Source organism: Struthio camelus, chromosome 1, assembly GCF_040807025.1.
Source record: "Struthio camelus isolate bStrCam1 chromosome 1, bStrCam1.hap1, whole genome shotgun sequence".
Lineage (NCBI taxonomy): Eukaryota > Metazoa > Chordata > Aves > Struthioniformes > Struthionidae > Struthio > Struthio camelus.
The window spans coordinates 198,514,153-198,537,375 of record NC_090942.1 but is presented as its reverse complement, the minus strand read 5'-3'; the positions used below and the strand labels follow the sequence as shown (position 1 = coordinate 198,537,375).

The window sequence follows — 23,223 nt, the reverse complement described above, 5'->3', positions numbered from 1 at the left end:
AGTTTGGCCTCTTCGGGGACCAACTTGGAGGAATCTTGTGGGGTAGGGCCCTAGAAGGAAGGGAACTCCAGGAGAGTTGGTTAATATTCAAGCATCACTTCCTCCGGGCTCAAGACGGGTGCATCGCTGTGAGTAAGAAGTCCAGAAGTCCAGCAAAGTGGACAAGAGACCTGCGTGGATGAGCAAGGAACTCCTGGCAAGACTCCAGCAGAAGAAGGAAGTGTACAGAATGTGGAAAAGGGGACAGGCCACTTGGGAGGAATCTAGGGATATTGTCAGAGTATGCAGGGATGCGACGAGGAAGGCTAAGGCCCATTTGGAATTAAATCTGGCAAGGGATGTCAAGGACAGCAAGAAGGGGTTCTTCAAGTATATCAATAGCAAAAGGGAGACTAGGGAAAGTGTGGGCCCGCTGCTGAATGGGGTGGGTGCCCTGGTGACGAAGGCTCTAGAGAAGGCAGAGTTGCTGAATGCCTTCTTTGGTTCAGTCTTCACTGCGAAGGGCAGCCCTCAGGAATGCCTGACCCTGGGGACAGGAGGGGAAGGCTGAAGAAAGGAAGACCCTCCCTTGGTGGAGGAGGACCGGGTTAGAGATCATTTGTCCAAACTTGACATCCATAAATGCATGGGCCCTGATGGGATGCACCCAGGAGTGCTGAGGGAGGTGGTGGATGTTGTTGCTAGGCCACTCCCCAGGACTTTCCCCTTGGAAAGGTCCTGGAGAACAGGAGAGGTGCCTGAGGACTGGAAGAGAGCCAATGTCACTGCAGTCTTCAAGAAGAGCAAGGAGGTGAACCTGTCATCCCTGGAAAGGTGATGGAACAGCTCCTCCTGGAGGTCCCCACTAAGCATGTGGAGGGCAAGGGGGTGATCAGGAGTAGTCAGCATGGATTCACTGAGGGGAAATCATGCCTGACCAACCTGATAGCCTTCTGTGATGGAATGACTGGCATGGTAGATGAGGGGAGAGCAGTGGGTGCTGTCTTCCTGGACTTCTGCAAGGCTTTTGACACTGTCTCCCATCACATCTTCCTAGGCAGGCTCAGGAAGTGTAGGTTGGATGAGTAGATAGTGAGGTGGCTTGAGAACTGGCTGGATGGCAGAGTTCAGAGGGTCGTGATCAGCATTGCAGAGTCTAGTTGGAGGCCTATATCTAGCAGTGTCCCCTAGCACTCAGTCCTGGGTCCAGTCTTGTTCAATGTATTCATTGTTGACCTGGAGGAAGGGACAGAGTGCACCCTCAGCAAGTTTGCTGATGACATGAAACTGGGGGGAGTGGCTGACCCACCAGAAGGCTGTGCTGCCATTCAGAGGGACCTGGACAGGCTGGAGAGCTGGGCAGAGAGGAACCTCCTGACATTCAACAAAGGCAAGTGCAGGGTTCTGCACCTGGGGAGGAATAACCCCATGCCAGCAGGACAGGCTGGGGGTTGACCTGCTGGAAAGTAGCTCTGCTGAGAAGGACCTGGGAGTGCTGGTGGAGAACAAGTTAAGCATGAGGCAGCAATGTGCCCTTGTGGCACATTGTGGAGACTGAGGGGCCTGGAGTGTCTCTCCTCTGAGGAAAAGCTGCGAGAGCTGGGCCTGTTCAGCCTGGAGAAGAGAAGGCTGAGAGGGGATCTGATCAGTGTATCTGAAGGGAAGGTGTCAAGAGGATGGGGCCAGACTCTTCTCCGTGGTGCCCAGCGACAGGACAAGAGGCAGTGGGCACAAACTGAAACAGAGAGGAAGTTCCATCTGAACATGAGGAGAAACTTCTTTGCTGTGAGGGTGACGGAGCACTGGAAGAGGTTTCCCAGAGAGGTAGTGGAGCCTCCTTCCCTGGAGTTATTCAAAACCTGCCTGGACAGGATCCTGGGCAATATGCTCTAGAGGACCCTGCTTGAGCAGGGGGGATTGGACTAGATGATCTCCAGAGGTCCCTTCCAACCTCAACCGTTCTGTGATTCTGTGTTTTTTTCAGTTATGTAGGAGGAATATATAATAATTCTCATATAACAAATAGTAATTGCTGACTTTCTAACTATATTAAAATAGATATTGCAAAGGTGCTTTCAGAAAACCTGTAGAAGAAACCTGTAGAGATTTTTTTTGTTCTTGCTGAAGGGCTCACCAAGTGACTAACAGGGAATTCCACTGATTTGATGTGCACTGTAATCCATGAGGGCTCTGGATCAGATATACATACTAAAGTACTACTGCTATACTACTAAAGTAGTACTACTATACTTCTATGGTATCTACTATATCTAAAGTAGATATACTTTAGAATTACAGTGTTAACTGTGACATTCAGACTTGTCAATTTGAGCTTTTAACAAATAAAGTTGTAAACTGTTTATATCTTACACAATTGTTATTACAGTAGTGTTACTGAAGCCTGTTTCTTGTAAGATAATACTGTTTAAATGCCTTTCTCTCTTCTTACTGACTGTGCAGTAACTGAGTAGTAATGACCATAATACATACTTGGAGAAGAAACAAAAACATAATGGACTTGAAAATCTACTAAGTTGATTAGTACAGTTTATTCATTTCTTTTAAATCTACACACTGGTGATTTTGTGATATGCTTTTTCTTGAAAACTTGAAGATGATAAGGAGAGCATCTTTGAGGTATTTGTTGGGATTTCAGCATTTGTTGAAAAGATGGTATATTTCTTTATACCTTGGCTAAGGTATAAAGGTGTTTACCTTCCTAAGAATGGCACAAGAGAGTAAAATTTCTTTCTTCCACACTGACCATTTTTACAGCCTGGAAAGAATCACTCTAAGGCCCCTAAGTTCTTCGGATGCAATTCAGAGTGGGGGCCACTCAGAGTGAGACTTATGTCTTAATTGTGTCCTTCATTATGTGACTTTCATTTTCATGTACCTTATTTCCTTAAGGCTTGGCTTTGGATACTAAATATCAAATCATATCTGGAGCCAGACTCTTTGGTTATTTAAAGGGATTTTCAATCCTATTTCAAACTAAATAGCTTGCTAGAGGTGAGGGAAGATTGTATAAACACTATTTTTGTCCTACCTGAGATTAGATATCATTTGTATTAAGGTTTATTCTTTTTCTGTTTTGTATGGATCTGGTTCTCTGGTTCAATCTTCGAGATATAAGCTCTTTCATTCTAATTTTCTTCACCAGCCTTTGAGGTATTGAAATTCATTGTGCATAGGACTAGTTAGCTTAGAAATTTTTGTTTGTTCTCTAATGAAACATGTATTTTATGTTCATGACTCTGGCAACAATTACCACTTTTGAATCTCCTGAAGAAAATTGGCCATCAGACTGTGAAGCAAGAAAGACTTTCTCCTACATAACCCTGCTTAGGACTGGTTACAGCTCTCACAGAAAAAGTTAGAAAAAGTTTTGAAAAGCTTTGGAGGGCATAGCTCAGTTGAGCTACTGTATCTCAAGAGGGATTTAGCCTTTCAGACTCAATAACTACTTTGTTACTATAGCTGTCAGGTTACTTCCTATCCCTTCTCTAAAAAGATAAGGAAGGCTGTAGGTGTGGAGAACACTACTGCAATTTGAATACAGTGCCTTATTTTCACTTATTTTTGAAAAGGGCACTTTTTTTGTATTCTCTTGACTGCAAGGCTCTATGCTGACATATCAAAAAAAAAAAAATAGTAACTCATCCTCTAATTGTGTTGCTCCTAAACATTGCAATTAACATGAATTTTGCAATCTATCCTGATTTCTTCTTTCGAAAGTCTTTCAGGATACAGACTTTGAACTGAGGAAAGGATTGAGGGGAAGGGCTATAGCTGTATTCTTGAGGGAGGTAGAAAGTATCCAGCCCTGAGAGGTACTTAAAATCTTGATTTTTACATACACAAAACATCTGCACATCAGCGATGAGATCCATATTAACAGCAGCATCATAAAGCAATGCTAGGCTCAGATATATCAACACTTCAACATATGCCAGCCTTAAATATGCAGTCTTCTAATCCATATTTTTTCTGCTTTTCAGAGAAACTGTTGTCTCTTCTACCAGAGTATGTTGTTCCTTATACTATCCACCTTCTAGCTCATGACCCAGATTATGTCAAAGTCCAGGACATTGAACAGCTCAAGGACATTAAAGAGTGAGACTGTTTTTAATACTGCTATTTCTGAGGCTTATAGTAATCTGACTTTATTCTAAATGAAACTTTAATTTATTGAGTACCTTGATAAATTTTCCAGTGCACAATAATTATGGTGGTAGTTTTCTTAAAATATTGTGGGGAAAAACTGTTTACGCTTTGCTTAGTGCTCTGTGGTATCTCATAGGGGATTGAGCTTCCCTCATGAAGGATTTTACTCTGCCTATCCTACTGTCATTTCTTCTGCTAGTGAATTAATTTTCTAAAGTTAGATTGCTCGACTATCAAGTTCATAGTACTTGGAAGAACTAGAGTAAACCATTTTCTCAAATGTCTTTTTTTAAAGATTTTTTTTTCCAATTTCCTTTATTAATGAGGAATACTTCATTTCTCCTTTTAGGTGCCTGTGGTTCATACTGGAAATACTGATGGCTAAAAATGAAAACAACAGTCATGCATTTATCAGAAAAATGGTAGAAAATATCAAACAGACTAAAGATGCTCAAGGACCAGATGATCCAAAAATGAATGAAGTAGGTGATAACTTTGCATTGGAAATTGTATTTAGGTCTGACCTAGTACTGGAAATGAGTTACTCTTTGTTTACCACGAACTTTAAAATGTCTTTCATTAAAATTGTATCTGACAGGTAATATTCTGTATACTGTGATGATTACATTTATTGTAGTTTCTGTATCAGTTTTTGTGTGCTTCAGTAAGATCTTGCATTTTTGAAAGGGAGTTGTAATTGTTTGTCATCCTTCTGTTTCTGTCTCAGTAACATTATCAAACACTACCTTGAAATATATGCAGACTATAATTTTTACTCCTTATGTAGTCCAGTGAAGTGTTTTCTGCTTTGTAATACTTGAAAAAGGCAAGATAGTACAGATTAGTATAGGAAGAAAAGTACATGCATCAGATGTTTCTAATTTGTCTTAGATAATGAAGGTATCAAGCCCTGATGCTGTTTTAAATTTTTTGCATCACTAATATACAATAATTTGTTTGCAACTTCTTTCCTCTTCCCTTACAGAGATTTATTAGCTTTGTCTTCCAAACCATGGAGTACACCTTTTTGAGTGTAGAAAGAACATGAAAGCTGTTTTTCTAATTGCTGGGTGTACAGTTTTTGTCTTTTGCTCCTTTCTTTTAGTACAGTGACATAGTGTTTAAGATGCATTCCAGTACTAATGTTTAAGATGTTTGTTTTAAACTGTGAGTACTTCTAGTTCTATGCTCAACACCTATCGTTTTTTTGTCAAAATTTGCAATAAACTTCTAAAGTTTTTTGTTTAAATTTTTTATTATTTACAGAAACTCTATACAGTCTGTGATGTAGCAATGAATATCATTATGTCAAAGAGCACGACATACAGTTTGGAATCCCCTAAAGACCCTGTACTTCCAGCCCGATACTTTACTCAGCCTGACAAGGTATACTTGGAGTTTAAGTTTTCTTAAAAATTTAAATTGACGTTATCTTAAGGATAGTTATAATTTATTTTATTACAAAAGTCTTGTAATTTTAAACTTTTCCTTGTTATAATTTAGTTGAAGATGTATGTATCTTCATATATATATATTTATATATGTACACACACTTTTTTAAGGAGATATTACTGTTCAAGTTTAACATTTCAGAAGATATGAAGAAAGTCCAATATATTATTTTGTCAGTACTACCTCCAAAGTGTATTTATCTTGTTTGTTGATTTTTTTTGTTGTTGTTTTTCCCTTCTTTACAGAATTTCAGTAATACCAAAAACTATCTTCCTCCAGAAATGAAGTCTTTTTTCACTCCTGGAAAGGTGTGTATGTATTTCTGTATGTATTTTTTAATACAAATATGTTTTTGCTTTGATTAAGATAGAACTTCCTGTGTTTCAGTTTGTGCCCATTGCCTCTCATCCTGTCACTGGGCATCGGTGAGAAGAGTCTGGCTCTATCCCCTTTATGGGATATTTTTTACACATTGATAAGCTCCACCCCCCACACCCTCTGCAGCCTTCTCTTCTCCAGGGTAAACAGTCACAGTTGTCTCTACCTTTTCTCATATGAGAGATGCTCTAGTCCCTTAATCATCTTAGTAGCCTTTTGCTAGACTCACTCCAGCACTCCATGTCTCTCTTGTACTGGGGAGCCCAGAACTGGACGCAGCACTCCAGATGTGGCCTCACCAGGGCTCAGGAGAGGGGGAGGATTACCTTCCTCCACCTGCAGGCAACACTCTTCTTAATGTGGCCCAGTATACCCCTGGTCATCTTTGCCACAAGGGCATGTTGCTGGCTAATGGTCAGCTTGTCCCCCAGAACACCCAGGTCCTTCTCTGCAGAGCTGCTTTCCAGGAGGTCAGTGCCCAGCCTGTACTGGTGCATGGGGATATTCCTTCCCAGGTGCAGGACTCTGTACTTCGTTTATTGAACTTTATGAGGTTCCTCTCTGCCCGTTTCTCTAGCTTGTCAGGATCCCTCTGAATGGCAGCGCAGCCATCTCATGTATCAGCCACTCCTCCCAATTTTGTATCCTCAGCAAACTTGCTGATGGTGCACTCTCTCTTATCATACAGGTCACTGATGATTAAGTTGAACAGGATTGGACCCAGTACTGACCCCTGGCGCACACTGTTAGTTACTGGCCTCTAACTAGACTTTGCATCACTGATCACAACCCTCTGAGCTCTGCTGTTCAGCCAGTTTTAATCCACCTCACTCTCTGCTCATCTAGCTCATACTTCCTGAGCTTGCCTATGAGGATTTTATTGGTGATTGTTTCAAAAGCCTTTCTGAAGTCAAGGTAGACAACATCCACTGCTCTCCCCTCGTCTATCCAGCCAGTCATTCCATCACAGAAGGTTATCAGGTTCGTTAAGCATGATTTCCCTTTGGTGAATCCATGCTGACTATTCCTGATCACCTTCTTGTCCTTCATTTGCTTGGAAATGGTGTTCAGAATGAGCTGTTCCGTCACCTTTCCAGGGACGGAGGGGAGGCTGACGGGCCTGTAGCTCCCTGGCTCCTCCTCTTTGCCCTTCTTGAAGATAGGAGTGATGCTGGCTTTCTTCCAGTTGTCAGTAACCTCACCCAATCACCATGACCTTTCAAAGATTATCAAGAGTGACCTCACAACAACATCAGTCAGCTCCCTCAGCACTCATAGGTACATCTCATCAGATCCCATGGACTTGTGTATGTCCAGTCTGTTTAAATGCTCGCTAACCTGATCCTCCTCCACGGAGGTTAAGGCTTCCTTTCTCCAGACTTTCCCATGGGTCTCAGGGACCTGAGATTCCCAGAGACCAGTCTTATCAGTAAAGACTGAGGTAACATTGAGTACGTCAGCCTTTTCTGTGTCCTTTGGCACAAGAGTTCCTACCCCATTCAGCAGCAGTCTCACATTTCCCCTAGTCTTCCTTTTGCTACTGATTCATTTGCAGAAGCACTTAAACACGTAGTTTATGCTACCATGAAGTATTTTAATTTTGTATTTTAACTTCTAGAGCTAGGTGCTCTAGCTCTTTCTTTCTCAATCTGGAATTGAGTAAAAAGCAGCAGAAGTGTACTTGGGCACATAAAATTTTAGAATTTTTACAATTTTAGAAAGTTTTTCATCTCCAGAGCAACATGGTATGACAGTTGGTCTAGGGAGCCTTGTCTTAAGGGAATGGAAGACTAGCTTGCATGCACATTAGTGCTGTGGATATAAGCAGGAAACAATTCTACATAAAGCCCTGCTGCCCTCAGATGAGTTTGCGTTCTGTTTTAAGGGGAAACTATTAGTGCCAGTCAGTCTCAGTATGGGGCCCAGTCCACTGTGAATCTGAGCTTGTGCTTTTGAGCTTTTTTGTATATTCTTATTGATTAATGTTAAGTTCTAAGCTAATAGATGTAAACTCTTAACAAGCCTTGGAGAACAGATTCAGTTTATTTTTGGAGAGACTATTCCATATCTTTCATACTTCACACAGAGTGGATCTTTGCTTTAAGTGTAGAATTCACTCGAGCTATAAAAATATAATCAGCGCATCCGTGGCATATATATCTGAAAAAGGAGCACTTAAAGCTGCTGTGATGTGCACGTGCGTTTTTTCAGCTGTCAGCAACTTAAGTTACAGCCTCAACCTAATATTGAAATAGAAAAGGATCATCTTAAGTGCTGTGAGATCTAGGGTTTACTGATAGGAATGGTCTTTAGTTGATTGACATTTTTGTACGTGCTTGTTTGCCACAAACATATATTCTCTTTAGGAGTGTCACACAGAATCACACTGAATGGTTTAGGTTGGAAGGGACCTCTGGAGATCATCTAGTCCAACCTCCCTACTCAAGCAGGGTCCTGAACTAACTGAACTCTTTCAGCTCTCTTGAAAGTTAGTATGAACTGGAGGTATTTGGCATGTCTACAAGATAACCCACCTAAATAGCCTGGAGTTCACTGGTGTCTGGAACTTATTTTGGCACCTATTAAAAGCCAGCAGTTTTTAGGTTTGTGCATGATGTATCAGAATCTTCTCCAGAATATTTGATTTTTGAGGTGCTTATTCATTCCTAGTTGAAACTAGTATGGTTTGCCATTACAGCTAAGCCAGTCTAATGGCTGACTTGCTGAAAGGACTGACCTACTCCTGCTTCTTTTTTGCTGCTGCAGGTGCTTATCTGATCCAAATCATGAACTGGTTCAGGCAGCTATATTAGCAGAAAACAAACTGCACAAATAGCGTTCAAGTGGCTTACTGCAAGGTCAATGAGCACCAGTAATAAGAGGACTGAATAAGGGTTGAGAGAGTTGACACTTTAGTTAGTTGGCTAGCTATTTGATTGCAGCTCTGTGAACTTTCTTCTGGCTTCTGTTACAACTTTCATATTTAAATGTTTGTCACTTTGTGTTGTATTTGAGATACTGGTTGCAGCATGTGAAATTTGCAAATATTTTAAGCATAGTACATGTTATTTCAGGTTAGATATGTAATATCTAAACGTGTAGATTAAAATAAAGGAAATATATTTTTGGTTTCAGCCCAAAGCAGCCAATGTTCTTGGAGCAGTTAATAAGCCTCTTTCATCAGCAGGCAAGCAGTCTCAATCCAAATCTTCACGAATGGAAACTGTAAGCAATGCCAGCAGCAGTTCAAATCCAAGCTCTCCAGGAAGGATCAAAGGGAGGTTGGTAGACAACAAAGCAGCTTTGATATTTCAAGTATTTGTAATGGGAACTTTGAATATTTTTATAACACTCTCTAAGTGAGAGACAGAATTCTATTCTCTTATTTTGAAGTTAGAGTACCACATATTGCTATAACTGAAACCAGAAATTTTGCTTTCTAACCCCAGAAATAAATTTGCTCAAAAAAAAAAAAAATACTTCAAGCACAATTACATAAATACAATCAAATCATATCCAGGTTGGCTGAAAGGAGGAGAGCCTCATAGCTTTATACATTTGCACTTCGAGCAACTTTGTGGCCAGCTCTAATGTTAACAACATGCTATAGACAGTGAGGGCAGGTAAGGCGTTGTGGTGATCTGGCCTGACTTCCTCCTGTATAAATTTATCCTGGACTTTTCAGATGAAAATAAATTTGAGAGATTTTGGAAGAATAAGCATTTTGGATGTTAGATTATTTCTGTGATGGACAGGAATATACTGTAATGATAGAGAAGTCTTCTAATTAGCTCTCTGTAAAATTCATACCTTATTTTTGTGTCAATTTTCTAGGTTTTTCATCAGTCACAGTATCTTTCGATGTTCATTTGTCTAACTGAAAGTCACACTGTCATCAGTTTGTTTCACAGAGATATTTTGAGATTGCATACCCCCTGTTGTTCATCTTTTCTCATGTGAATTCAAGACTGAGGGAAAGTTAGGTTTGGAACTAAGACTTTTCATTTGATTCTTCTGTGACTCTTTAATACATAATATGAATTTTAAATGTAGTGTGATATGTTGTAACAAATACTTTTCAAGTCCTTGAAAAGTCCGCAGAAAGACTTACTTCTAAGAAGTCATGCAGGTTCATGTATAGAAGTATGTTATTGGTTAACGACAGGTTGGAGTCCACATTCCTCTCCATATTCAGTGAAATGAATCTGAAGCTAATATTGTTCTACATCCAGTTTATTTAAAAAAAAATAGCACTCACAGCCTAAGCTGTTCTATTTTCTCTATAATCTCTTGAATTGTAACCTAAACTGATCAGTATTTTGAATGAAGACATCAAAGAAAAGAAGTCCTTGTGTAACTGATCATAATGTTTCAGTCAGTATGACTGAATATATGCACATGTAACATTGCATCTGTTAAGGTGATGTGTAAAGACTGAGGTTCTAATATGTCTTAACTTTTACTGATTTTATACTTGTAAGAATAAGGATGTCTTTCTCAGTTTAGGGAATGCCCAGATAAGACAGTTAAGAGTTGGTGTATTTGAATACCCCTTTTGCTTTCAGTCCGTAGCATATTTCTTTTCCCTAAAAACTGTGCACTGTTTTTAAAAATTCTGCTTCTTCCAGCCCCAGGGCAGGATGATTCTTCTATACTGGCTTTCATATACTGGCTTTTATCTGTGGATCTCTGTGTTATACAGACAGGGAAAGTATTATTGTCTCCGTTTACCTATGCAGAAACTAAAATAAAAATTAAATTACTTAGTGCTACCCCAAATAACAAATGCAAACTGAGGAATGAACTCGTCTATGAAATTTAAATATGCTGTTTTATTGCATAAACATCACCATAGTGTGCATGAGGTTGGCCTCATGCTGACATTAATAGCCTCACCATAGTATACGTACTTTGGTTGGTCTGTCCACGGGAGTCATATCATGCTTGATATGTAAAAAAGCATATGCAAGTGTATACAGATCCCTTTTTTCTCAGGGAAGGATATGCAATGTGGTTTATAATTGACAATCTTATCCTGAGAGTTAGCTGTTCTGACTTGTGATATCATGATACCTACAGTAGCCAGAGCGAAAGGTTTACCAGATTGTTCCCGGTTTGAGAATAGATTTCTTCTGAAGATTATTGCTGTTGGTTAATGTATTCTTTTAATGATTGCTTGCTGTATTATAGTAATGAGTAGGATAAATCTATTGATTTTAGGCTTGACAGTACTGAAATGGACCACAGTGAAAATGAAGATTTCACACTAACTTCACCATTGCCAGGGAAGAAAACTGACAAAAGAGACGACTCTGATCTTGTAAGGGTGAGCTGTTTGGTTGCATTGCAAATATTTCATTTTAAGTCAACAGAACTTAAAAAATTAATGTGGTGATGCTTGATATCATTCAAGCAAATATGCCTTTCTAATCTAGACTTTATATGAAACTTCTGCAAAAAGTGTGTAGATTTGGACATGCAATGAAAACATGTCCAATTTGTCTGTTCGGATATGCATGTTACCTTTGCATCATAATGATATTTTTTGTAAGCTGTTGAGATTACTTGTTATGATTTGAGGGATATTGACAGAATTAGGTGCTGTTGGAGCTAGCTTGATGAGAGTTAGTCTATGATTTGTCTCATGCTCAGAATTCATTGATGAAGCATTCAGAATGTTCAGTTTGTCAGTGTGCTTGGACTCTTTTTACCCAACATGTGGTGATTCATTGTTTTAATGTGTGCTTGATGGTTGCTCAAAATACAGTTCTGCAAGAATTAATTCAATTAGCTTGAGAATGATTAGCTATGCAGGAGTTCAGGAAGAGTGATTAAACCATTCTGAGATTTCATACTGCATCTGAGGATGTGAAGATCTATTTCATACATGGTTTTTGGCTTGTAGCTAGCAAAGTGGTAATACTTCATTACAGGTTTGATGTACTGTGATTCTCACCTTTTTTGATATTGTCCCATTACTGATGCTATAGCATGTTCTCCTTTTCCAGCCAGCTGTGTGTTCCTTTCAGCAGCTGTAAGGGAACAGCAACTGCTCTTTCTTTGGTTATCTGAAATATCAGGAGGGCATGATGATTTGACATTGGATTTAGGAGTTATAGGAAAAGTTGTCTCAGTAGCCATATTAATTCTGTTTTCTTGCATGAAACTTGTCATATAGCAGTGAAAGTAAGAAAAATGTTAGTCCTGAATGTGAGGTATCACAAATAGAAGTTGTAGCATGATTTTAAATTTGCTTGTGCATGAAATGGTCTTTCACTCGCTTTGGGGCAGCATAAGCTAGCTAATTGATAGTTATGGACAAATACAATCTCGCAGGATTTAAGTTGCCTTAATGGTTAACAAGCACATTGCTTATACTATTATATAAACTAGCTGTTCTGCAAGAACATCGCTGAACGCCAGGGACAGCAAAATGTTGTCATTGGTATGTGTATTTTCCAGAATTGCTCCTGAACAATGCTAATACTGTATCTTCTGTATCTTTGAGAGATTTTAGTGAGTGACAAGGCCTTTCGAGAGTGGTAGGCCTATCTTGAATTCTTACTCATGTATTTCTGTAGGTTAATGATGCTAAAGGTTTCTAATAAGATGATCAAAATGGATTTGGACTCTCCCACAAATGTAGGGCTGAAAAATATTTATTGATACTAAAAACAGGTTAAATATTTCTCTCAAGTATTTGTACCTCTTTGAGGCATCATTATATCAGAATACAGGAAACTTATTCACCAAAAGCCAAATTATGTTTGTTCTGCTTGTCCAAATACTGTTTGTTCTGCTTGTTTTCATTCGAAGAGCAGTTGTGATAAATTAATAAGAATTAATAAGAATTTCACATACCACTAGTAGACTTCAGCTCTCTTTCTGCCTTAATTACAGTTGGCATTTGTCAGATATTGCAGTAATTTGGGATATGCATGAAAAAATAATCCGAACAAGATGAAATTCAGTAATTGCATTTTCTAGAACGCAGTAAGGATATGTGGTGTCTGATGTCACTGTTGTATTTTTCCTGATTGCTTAAGACATAGAAAGCTGCTGTCTGGTAAAAATGCCCTGTATTTTTGCTAGTCTTGAAGTGCACGTAACTATCTTAAGCTGTGATAGATTGTGGGGGAAAAAAGGTAGCACATCACAAAAACAGAATAGTCAGGGATTTTATGTCCAAACCCCCGCCCCAAACTTTTGAAGCCCAATGAGTCATAATGTAACAGACTTTGGAATTTTCATTCCTATACTTGGCTTTCCTTTCAGCTTTAAATTTCAGATCAATATTGCTAGTGGAACACATATATTCTTTACACTGCAATCTGAAATATATTAATTGGTATTCTGCCTTTTAAATATGGTGAACTTCCCTTATGTTAATTCCAAAGCTATTTTAGCCACTTGATTTACATTGCAGGAAGCAAGGCAATTGTAGTGAGCTAACTTCATTTTCAGTTACAGGCTCTCTTGTTGTTGATGGAATATTAACTTTGTTATAAACAAACTGTATTCTTATGTTGAATACATGACATCAACTGAAAAGCAGAATTTTAATTGTGGACCAGAAAGTCCCAATTTTAAAGATGTCACAACTCAAGATATCTATCAAGGTAGAATAACATGCTGTTTCTAAGCTTGGGTGACATTTTGTTAAACCTGAATAAGAAACTTTACTTTGAAACTCAGCTACAATCATACCTAATAAAAAGCAGCTGCAATATGACAGATACCAACAATCACTGCAAAAACAAGTAGAACAGGGAACAATGAGCTATTCTTTCTCCTTTTCTTGACTAAAGATTACTGCTGAAGTAGAGATGTGTTTTTGTAAGCTGACTTCTATCTTCAGTCACAAGAAGTGATGCGAAAGAAAAAGAATATCCAGTCTGGTTTTAAGTGGCATAACTATTACCATGTGGGTTTAATTGCAATATAACAAATAACAATAAATAAATGTCTGTATGTGTTGAAATAGGGTAATGTTTGTTTGAAATAAACATTGGTATGAAACTCGAATACTGTAAATATTTGGACTTTTGTCCCTATGAAACGGTAGGTGGATCAATGTATACCTCTTTTTTTTTTTTTTTCCAGCTCCAGTAAGCACAGTTCCAAAACTGGAGCATTTTTTTTCTAGATTGCTCTTATACCACAAGGGCCATCTGCCTGACCTAATAGCGACCTATAGAAATCTTTGTACAGTGAAGAGCCTTATACAATGAGACCTAAATGGTAGAGAGGTCGGAATAGTTTGTATCCTGAAAGCTTATGATTCAGTAATGGTTCTGCTTTCTGTTTTTTGTTGTTGTTGAAGACAAATGTGCAGCTTTGATAGTTGTAGCTGTCAAAGCACTGCAGACTTCTGTGCTTCCCTTCTACATTATGGATTCAAATCACCAACTGTCTCCTGTTAGCACCTTGCCGTTGCCAGTGTGAGAGCCAGGCGTAAGCACCTTTCAACTTATAAAAAGGCTTGAGCCACAAGTTGGCCGTTTCTGTCCTATATATTATCTTTGTATTTTCCTAATGATAAAAATATGATTATGGATATTTTAACTGGTTCTGTTTGCCACAGCTGAGGATACAATGAAGACCTTACACATTTCTGTGATTTAACATTCTTGTTCATTTTTAGAATAGTCTTTCTCTTTTGCCTGTGGCATTTTATCTGTATATATGCATTTATAATTTTGGAAAGGCTTTTGAACTGGATGTGATGAAAAAAATCTTAGTGTGATATCTTGAGTAATTTTAAGACTTTCTTCTTCAGAAGTTTCCATAGCTTTTATGTACTTGACAGTTTATTATGGCAGTTTAATTTTTTAATTTTAAGATGTAATCTTACCTTTCCAGTCTGAGATGGAGAAGCCTAGAGGAAGGAAGAAAGCAACTATCACAGACTCGGAAGAGAAATTAGGCATAGATGACCTGAATAAACTGGGGCAAGAGCAGAAACTTAGAGGTAGTCAACGGGGAAGGAAGAGACCTGCAGTTGTTTCAGAATCTGATGAATCACAATGGCAAGAGGAAAAAAGGCTAAAAGAAGATGTGATAGAAAGTGAGGATGAACAGAACAGTCCACCAAAGAAAGGCAGAAGAGGACGCCCTCCAAAAGCAAACAATGGGGGAACACCAAAGGAAGAACCAGCAGTGAAGTCATCAAAAAGGAGCAAAAAAAAGCAAACCCCAGCAGCAGCAGTAGAAGAGGAGGAGGACGAGGAAGAAAGGCAAACAGAAAACATGGAACAAAAACCAAAAGGCAGGCAAAATAGGACACAGAAAAGAACGCAGCAGAGGTAAGTCCCTCTTCTTGTTAGCTGCATCTTTTATATCCTTGAACACTAGTTATAATTTGATACTTTGCAATTTGGGTCTTCCTCAAAACAGAGCAGAACCATCTGAAACTAGTACAGTTGAATCAGCACAGTCTACGCCACAGAAAAGACGAGGAAGGCCATCAAAAACACCACCATCACAGCAAAAAAAAGTGTAAGTGGTGAATATTTTCTGAATTTGTGTTTAGTAAAAATTAAAATATACCTCTGTGCCCCAAAACAATCATTCACTGAAAATATTTCAGAATACTTAAATTGACAGTTACAAAAATAAATTACCAATGTTATTTCCAAAACATTTTCCCTATCTACTTCTCCTGGAACATCTCAAATCAGAGCAACAGGCTACAAGTAAAAGTTTAATGTGCTCAGGTAGCATATGTGTAGCTCTGCTCTTCTAGGAGAAAATTCAGTACACAGTGAGGGCCTTGAGGATAAGGCTTTGTTAGTTGTTAGAACTTCAGGGAGCAAAAAAATTGTTCCTGTTCATTTTGGATAGGGAGGAAGAATCAAATTGTTGCTTTAAGAAAAAGGTGTTGTAGAGAATAGTTTTTTTTCTAATTCTTTTTAAGCTAAATTTCAGTGACTCTCTAATTTGTGGCCTCCTTGTTGTAAGGTAATGTATCATCCACTTGAATAGTTTCCAAATGAATAAAATGTGCTACGCTCTATGAAGGATAATTGTTCTTGAAAATTTTAAGGTACATTATCTCTGTAGTGAAGGTCGAACTCTGTGGCTAGCTTCATTTTCTTCTACTTATTGTACAGGCTATAGCTTTTTCTTCACATGTGCATACAATATGTATAAATCACAGGTGTATGAGTGGATAGGACAATAAAAACTGGACCTCCTGGCATCAATCTGCAGCTCATTGAGCAGATTTGCAAGATACCTTTCCAGAACATGGTGGTGAATTCCTCTAGACACTACTTATGCACATCTTAAGTCTGGCGTTTTGTATTATTCTGTTGGCTAGTAGTTTAGTGTTCTCCAGCTTCCAGACATAGCAACATGTGTGGGTCGTCCTCTTGTAGTTTAATGTACCAATTTGCCTGTTCCCAGCAGTTATTTTCCCATACCCCAGGTCTTTGCCTGAATAAGTTGGTCCCCTCCAGTCAACTTCCAGTTTCACATTTGATCCTTTGTTCTGCATCCATGGTGTCCCAATCCTTCCAGTCTTTTCCTGGACCAAGACTCTTGTTTTCACAGATCGTTTAGGTTGGAAGGGACCTCTGGAGATCATCTAGTCCAACCTCCCTGTTCAAGCAGGGTCACCTAGAGCATATTGCCCAGGATCACATCCACCTCATAATCAAACCTTTTTTTGATTTTCCTACCTCATAATCAAACCTTTCCCACTCCCATACTCTGTAACTGGAAGCACAGGTCCCAGGGTTGTCTTGCTTGCTACACAAGTCACTGCTACATGAGCAGTGGAACAAGAGTTGCAGGCAGCCACTTCACCATGCACAGACGACATGCAGACAAGTTATTTGTTGGATGATGTGCTATGTGGCATTTGTCCAAGGTGCCCTTTAGTAAATACTTAAGTAGCTTTTGGTTCACTTCTTAGTGAAATTGATGAACTTCCCAGTGAGTTGGTTTACCCTATGGTAAATACAAAGTAAACTATATCAATATACATGATCAATAACAGCAGCACAATGGTTCATTCGTATGTATATACATAGCTCATAGTATGAGGAGCCCTAATAAGTTCCTTTAAGCATTCAGAAGTTGTTGGGTCTATTCTAGACTTAGTCTCAAAAATATCTTTGTGCGTACTTACTGTTTTTTTGTTGTTTTTTGGGGAGGATTATTTTTTAATTTTGTGATCAGACGCCTATTTTAGACTGTCACTTCTCAAATTTGCAAGAAAAAAGTTAGGCAGCAGTAAATCCTCAGTGTTCATAGTGGCTGCTAACATGGGCTGATTGTAGTCAGACCTTTCTCCCTTCTGTCCATTTATATCTACAGGGATTTTAAGTGAAGGAAATTGATAGTCTGAGCAGCACTGCGTACTAAAAGGGAGAATATATCTAATCCAGATGCCTAAAGCTTTCTAGGCTGTTCCGTGAAGGATTTGGAGTGTGTGGGCCAATGAATCTGGGTCTTTAACTCTGAGGTTATAGTATATAACCTATTTCTAATAGTTAATTGTGTTACCTACCAGCACATGTAAGTTGGCTTATTTTTGTAATATGTGAAAACATGAACCTGGATTGTAACTATTGCTCTTGTTTCCTTTTCAATTCTGTCGCTTTTATCAGTGTCATGAAAGACTTCAGCTGGGCTGTTTTGTCTTGTTTTTCAAAGGATGTAGTTAGTGTTCTCTGGTGCTAAAGCAATTGCTGTATTTGCTATTGGTGCTGTAATTGCTATATGCGATTTGAGATTTTTATTTTGAACTGATTTAGTGTGTGGTTCTCATGACTGAAAATTCCTATCACGCGTATGGTTTGAAAGAGTCAGAGGGCAGATGGTTTAGATCTCTGTGTCCCCGCTGGGGATTTGTGTGTTGCCTACCTGGAACAGAGCTTCGAATTAAATTTTATCCAAAAAGAGATCTAGCTTGCATGCACAAAAACGGCTTTGTGAACCAAACTAAAGTACTGTAAGTGGGATGATTCAGTGATTTACTTCCAAACTGTGCTAATAATCCAAATCAAAATGCTAATGTAGATGTAGCTGTAGTTCTGGATACATATCCAGCATTTTTGTTTTATTTTATTTTTATTTTTGAGACTAGTTCCCATTTTAAGCAAATGGATGTTTTTGCTATGGTTCAGCTCCCATAATTGTTAACTAACAAAGACAATTTCAGATATCGTTGACTGATTATCCTTGTCTTAGCATGAGCTAGCTTGGTAGATTTGCATTTTGGTTCATTATAATGTTAATTTCATAAATGGCAATACAGATTCTTCTAGATCTGTTAAAATATATATATATATGTATAGAGAGAGAGATGTAACTATTCAAATGTCATGGTGAGTATACCGCTGCAGAAGTGGAGTACGTGTTTGTTCATGGAATTCAGTAGATGGAGGAGAAAAAAAAACAGTATTCAGTCTCTAGCTTTTCCTGTTCTCCAGTGTCACTGTTGTGTTATCCTTTTTCAGCCTTATTCTGGCACTAAAGAGAAGAATCTCTCTTGCCAGTGAGCTCATTGAGTCCTACAGATACAAAAATTGTTTAGCTTTGTACTCCTGGCTCTTTATTCTGGAAAAAGTTGTTTTTCAAATACTGTTCAGCCTCCTAGTTACACTTCTACTATTCTGTATACAGATGAAGTAGAAAGCCATATATGGTAAAGTAATCCAGAAAGCAAAATCTTAAGGCTGTTGTTATTGAAAGGTTAAATCGAATGCTTGTTCTTAACGCAAAGTTTTTACATGTACAGATCTATTTACCATGAAACTGATCTTAATTTTTCTTTTGATTGTAGCCGTGCAGGACGTTCCAAACAAGCAGCCAGTAAAGAAAATGAATCTAGTGAAGAGATGGATGTATTTCAGAGTAGCTCACCTGTCAGTGATGACATTCCCCAAGAAGAAGTAATGGAAGAAGAGGAAGTTTCCACAATCAATGTAAGAGAAATGCATAGGACTTCCTTTTGAAGTCTCTTTGTGGTGTCCTCTTTTGTACTGATGTGCAGAGACTGACTTTTCCTGTTATTGATAACTTTACCTTTCTCCTTTAAAATAAATGAGGTGGTTCTCAACTCTGTGTTGTATAGTGGCACTTCACTGTAGTTTTTTAGAGAATCTGCGTTTCTTAGAAAATGTCAATTTTTTGTCAAGCATCTTGAATTTTCTGTTTTGTGCAACTATATTATTTATCTGTCTATCTGAGTTGGGTAATTCTCTCATGAGAATTATTTTCCATGTAACTCATGCCCATTCTTCTCAGCTAGATTATAATAGCAAGTAATGCTTCCTTATACAAAATAGGAGATATTGAATAGTACTGGATGGCAATCATGGAATCCCAGAGCAGAACCTTAAACCAATTTCTTTTTCTTACTAGCCCATGCAGATAAGTTGAAATAAATTTATATTTATTTCATATGAATTTGTTAGTTCTGTTAATATTAATACTTAAATGTAATTGTGAATGCTTTAATTCACACTTTGGGACAAGTCTGATTAAAGCAACCGAGTATGTGAAAATTCTAAAATAGGACGTTAGATTATTTTTTTAATACCTGAAGGATGCAGACTCAGTAGCATTAAACACAATTACGTCCTGGTCATTGACTGAGACTTGTATCCATATTAAAAATGAGTAATGAATGATACTGTATACAGTTATTTGCACATTATTGTGAGAATCACCATTTTTTACTTTAAAATATACTTATTTTTGGATTTTTAGAAAATCTACACTGTTTATTGTAAAAACATTTTAATTACTTTTTCCCAAACAGGTGCGCCGCAGGACTTCCAAACGGGAAAGGCGATGAATGAATACATAGTTATCAGCCTTTCAGGTGAAAGCTTTGAAGAATGCTTTTAATATAAAGCTTGAGACTGAACAAAGCTGTTAGTGCACGAAATGGGGTTGCTGAAAAAAAAGATGAAGCCTATTTTACTTTTACTGCCCCTGCATTTGCAGTCCCTAGGTCACAAGCTTTAGCCACACACATGTTGATATCATTAACTGTGGATTTTTGTGAAGTGTAATGTGCGCTGGCTTTGTAGACATATGAACTAAAGAAGAAAACTGTAAATAGTTCTTTTTTAATGTTTCTGACTTCTAAAGTGCTTGTATAGCTTTTATCTGCGGCTTTAAACTGACAGTGCCCCACAGTTTATTAGATCTATTGATTTAAAAAAGAACAGAGTTTGTTTAAAAATTGATCTCAAGCAATATCTGTCAGTGTTCGTATTTGTACTCTTGTTGACATTTAACTGTGAAGAAAAAAAAATCAGTTGAACAAATAGTGCCACTTTCTTTTGCCGCTATTTGTTGAGAAGAAAAAGAAATGAAACAATCTTTGTTTCCTTCATGAATCTGACCTAGCGTTTACTTTTAGGCACCTACCTATCATCAGAGGTGCTATATTACTTTTACAGTTGAACAATGTTGAAGAGAATAATACAAGAGATGCAAATTGTGGAAGAAGTTGTTTGACTTATTATACACCTCAGTATTGATGCCAGACTTTTCTGGACTTCTAGTGGCATTGAAAATTCAAAAAGGATTTAAAATATTTTAATTTTAAAAGTGTGTTATTAAATAATGTACTGAATACCCTACCCATTTTATCTTCCCCTATCAGTTTTTATTAATCTACTGTATCAATAAAATTCTGTAACTGAATGAGTTTTTAATAGTCTAGTATGTTAATGTGTATAGATATTTCCTTCTGAACATGATGTTCACAAAGAGCAAATTATTACTACATTATAATATGAAATCTGATATATAAACATTAGTGAAAATACAGTTCTTATTACAATGTAAAGTTAATCACAAAGAAAAATTTTATTGATGCAGTGTGTCTTTATAAAGCTGTTCTTGAGAGCCAAGTGTTTTGTATTTTATAGTGAAGTTGCATGTTTATGAAAAATGTGCTGAAAATGGGATGTAATGTTTTTTTGGAAACTCGTATTTAGCAGTAGTATATGGTAGGTTGCCTCATGAGAGAACCTTCTATTGAGAGTTTATTGTACTTTTTTTTTTTGTGAGCCAAATTTTTTTGGTATGAAGAGCTAATTTTTTTTTTTGTGTTGAATGACCAGCTGCAGATGATTGCAGTCATGGTATTCAAGATTTGAATGAAGCTCCATTTTTATTTTCTGCTACCGTAGGTTGGATTTTTGTTCTTTTATGTATAATCTGCAAAAAAATATAGAAGCAAAATACCTAGGGCAGTATCCTGTATGCAGTTATACAAACTGTGTCTTTGAACCAAAATGTATAGGTTACTACACTATGCTTAGCCAAGCACATATTATAATTTCAGGTGCTCTTCTCCCTCTGATTCCTTACAGTTGACAACATATGAAAAAATCAATTTCTAACTTACTAAATTTTTATCTCACTGAAAAAAGGAGCATTTTCATATAATTCATCAAGAAGTAAGTTATATTTTCAAGGTGGCATGTAAAGATTAGAGAAAATGATAATACTGAAACGTGGATTTACAGATCTCCAAACTATACTATCATTAGTAAAGAAACTTTTAGAATTTTTCATTATGCATGTTTTGTTACTGATGGAAAAATGTTTTTTTTAAACAATTAGATTATTCTGCCTCTCAATTTTTTCCTCAGTATTCACCTTTTCAACATATACACCCATAGGTGTGGGGGAAATGCTGCCTAAATGCTGCCTAAAAGGGCAAATATGGTTGGTTTTAATTGACTTTGAAGTAGTTGGTGCAACTAAACTGGCTTACACTTTGGCAGTGCAAATGCAAGTTGTTTTTATGGTATAAAATGATTGAAAGCTAACTTTATATTTTCCTCTTTGACAGAATTGCACTGAAAAAATTTAAGGAAGATGTACCTTTAAGTCAATTTTTTTTTACAAAAATATGAAAATTTGATGTTCAAACTGCAGATTCTTGAGTCTTTATGTGCATAAACATGGTTAGGTTGAACTCATTGAATATTGATGCATATTACTGATCATAAAATATTTCTTGTAAATTTAAACTATAGTTTTGTGATTTAAATGTTGATTTCTTAGGTTATAATTCATTATTCCTTGTAATTCATTATTCCTTGAGAAAAAGGCACAGCAAATACTTCATTCTTATATTCAAACCTCTTAAGTTCATTCTCATCTCATATAAAGAAAATGAATATTTTATGTACTAACATTTTGAGATCTGCATACAGTAGCTACAGTAGAGTATAATTATGTATAAAAAGATAAATTGCTAACGTTCAGTTAGCATGTTCTTCTGCAATGATAATGTTACGTTTATAAAAATGTACTGTATTACATTAAAAAATCAAATTGAACTCACTGTAACAAGTTCCAGTATGAAATTTTTATGAGATTACCGAAGTATCTTGCTGTACTTTGCAGCAAAGTGAGCTTATTTGTGTTAAGTTTCCTTTTCTTGCTGCAGTGCAACAGGAAACTTTCAGTGATCTTCAATTCATATGTAAAATGTAAACTGATTGTAATCTTGATACTAGTGTTTAAGAGTAATTCACTTTGACTCCAGAAGCATGGGTTTTTTTAGTTTTTTTTTTTTTAACTTGTCACTGAATGAAATTAATATTTAGGACTAACTATAATCCACTAATAGAGAAGGAAATACATGAAGCTGCTTCAAAGTTGTAGCGTGAGTACACCTTTTCCACTTAGGATAAACCAGATCCCTATATTAACTATATGTGATTCTGCCAATTGACTTTATTTTTTGGCAAAATTGAACCTTTTTTCAAATATATTGGTATTTGCTGTTTTGACATTTCAATCTATGTGAACAAAAAAATTAAAATTTACGATAAAAAAGCACTCATATTAAAGACATTTCCACTAAATATGAATATGTTCAATTTGTGACTAACTTGCAAAAAACTTAAAGATTAAATACTTCATGCTGGCATAGCATCTGTCATCTGAGATTCTCCAAAAACTTTACGTGGAGGTGTGTGTGCAGTATTGTTACTACTATTTCACACGTGTATATCTTGAGAGATTATCAAAGTTTGCCTTTGTGAATACGCACAGTGGGCTTCGGATCCTGCAAGTTTACATGCCTCTGGTTTTGCAGGATTAGTTCTTAAATGCATTTGTGCTATTCTAATAACCAAATTCGTTGATATGTTTGAATAGTCTTAACACTTGTGCACACAGGGCATGTAATGTAAAAAGTGTATGTGTATTGTAAACAGGTGTACCCCAGACTTTCAAAATTCTGAGTTTGTGCCTGGA

At 37.3% G+C, this 23,223-nt stretch overlaps 1 protein-coding gene across 5 annotated transcripts in view; it reads left to right on the top strand.

Moving 5' to 3' along the window:
* PDS5B (PDS5 cohesin associated factor B) overlaps positions 1-22,829 on the top strand; it is a 116,030-nt gene extending 93,201 nt beyond the window's left edge. For 2 of the 5 annotated variants that reach the window (XM_068930092.1, XM_009686495.2), the window contains exons 26-35: positions 3,981-4,095; positions 4,496-4,628; positions 5,413-5,532; positions 5,844-5,906; positions 9,112-9,257; positions 11,197-11,302; positions 14,839-15,281; positions 15,373-15,474; positions 18,770-18,911; positions 19,751-22,829. In XM_068930092.1, the coding sequence (XP_068786193.1) occupies positions 3,981-4,095; positions 4,496-4,628; positions 5,413-5,532; positions 5,844-5,906; positions 9,112-9,257; positions 11,197-11,302; positions 14,839-15,281; positions 15,373-15,474; positions 18,770-18,911; positions 19,751-19,786 (1,406 nt within the window). In that variant the 3' untranslated portion in view covers positions 19,787-22,829. The remainder of the gene's footprint in view (positions 1-3,980; positions 4,096-4,495; positions 4,629-5,412; positions 5,533-5,843; positions 5,907-9,111; positions 9,258-11,196; positions 11,303-14,838; positions 15,282-15,372; positions 15,475-18,769; positions 18,912-19,750) is intronic. The other 3 variants (XM_068930093.1, XM_068930094.1, XM_068930095.1) reach the window with 3 other exon arrangements.
* Positions 22,830-23,223: the final 394 nt, after the last annotated feature.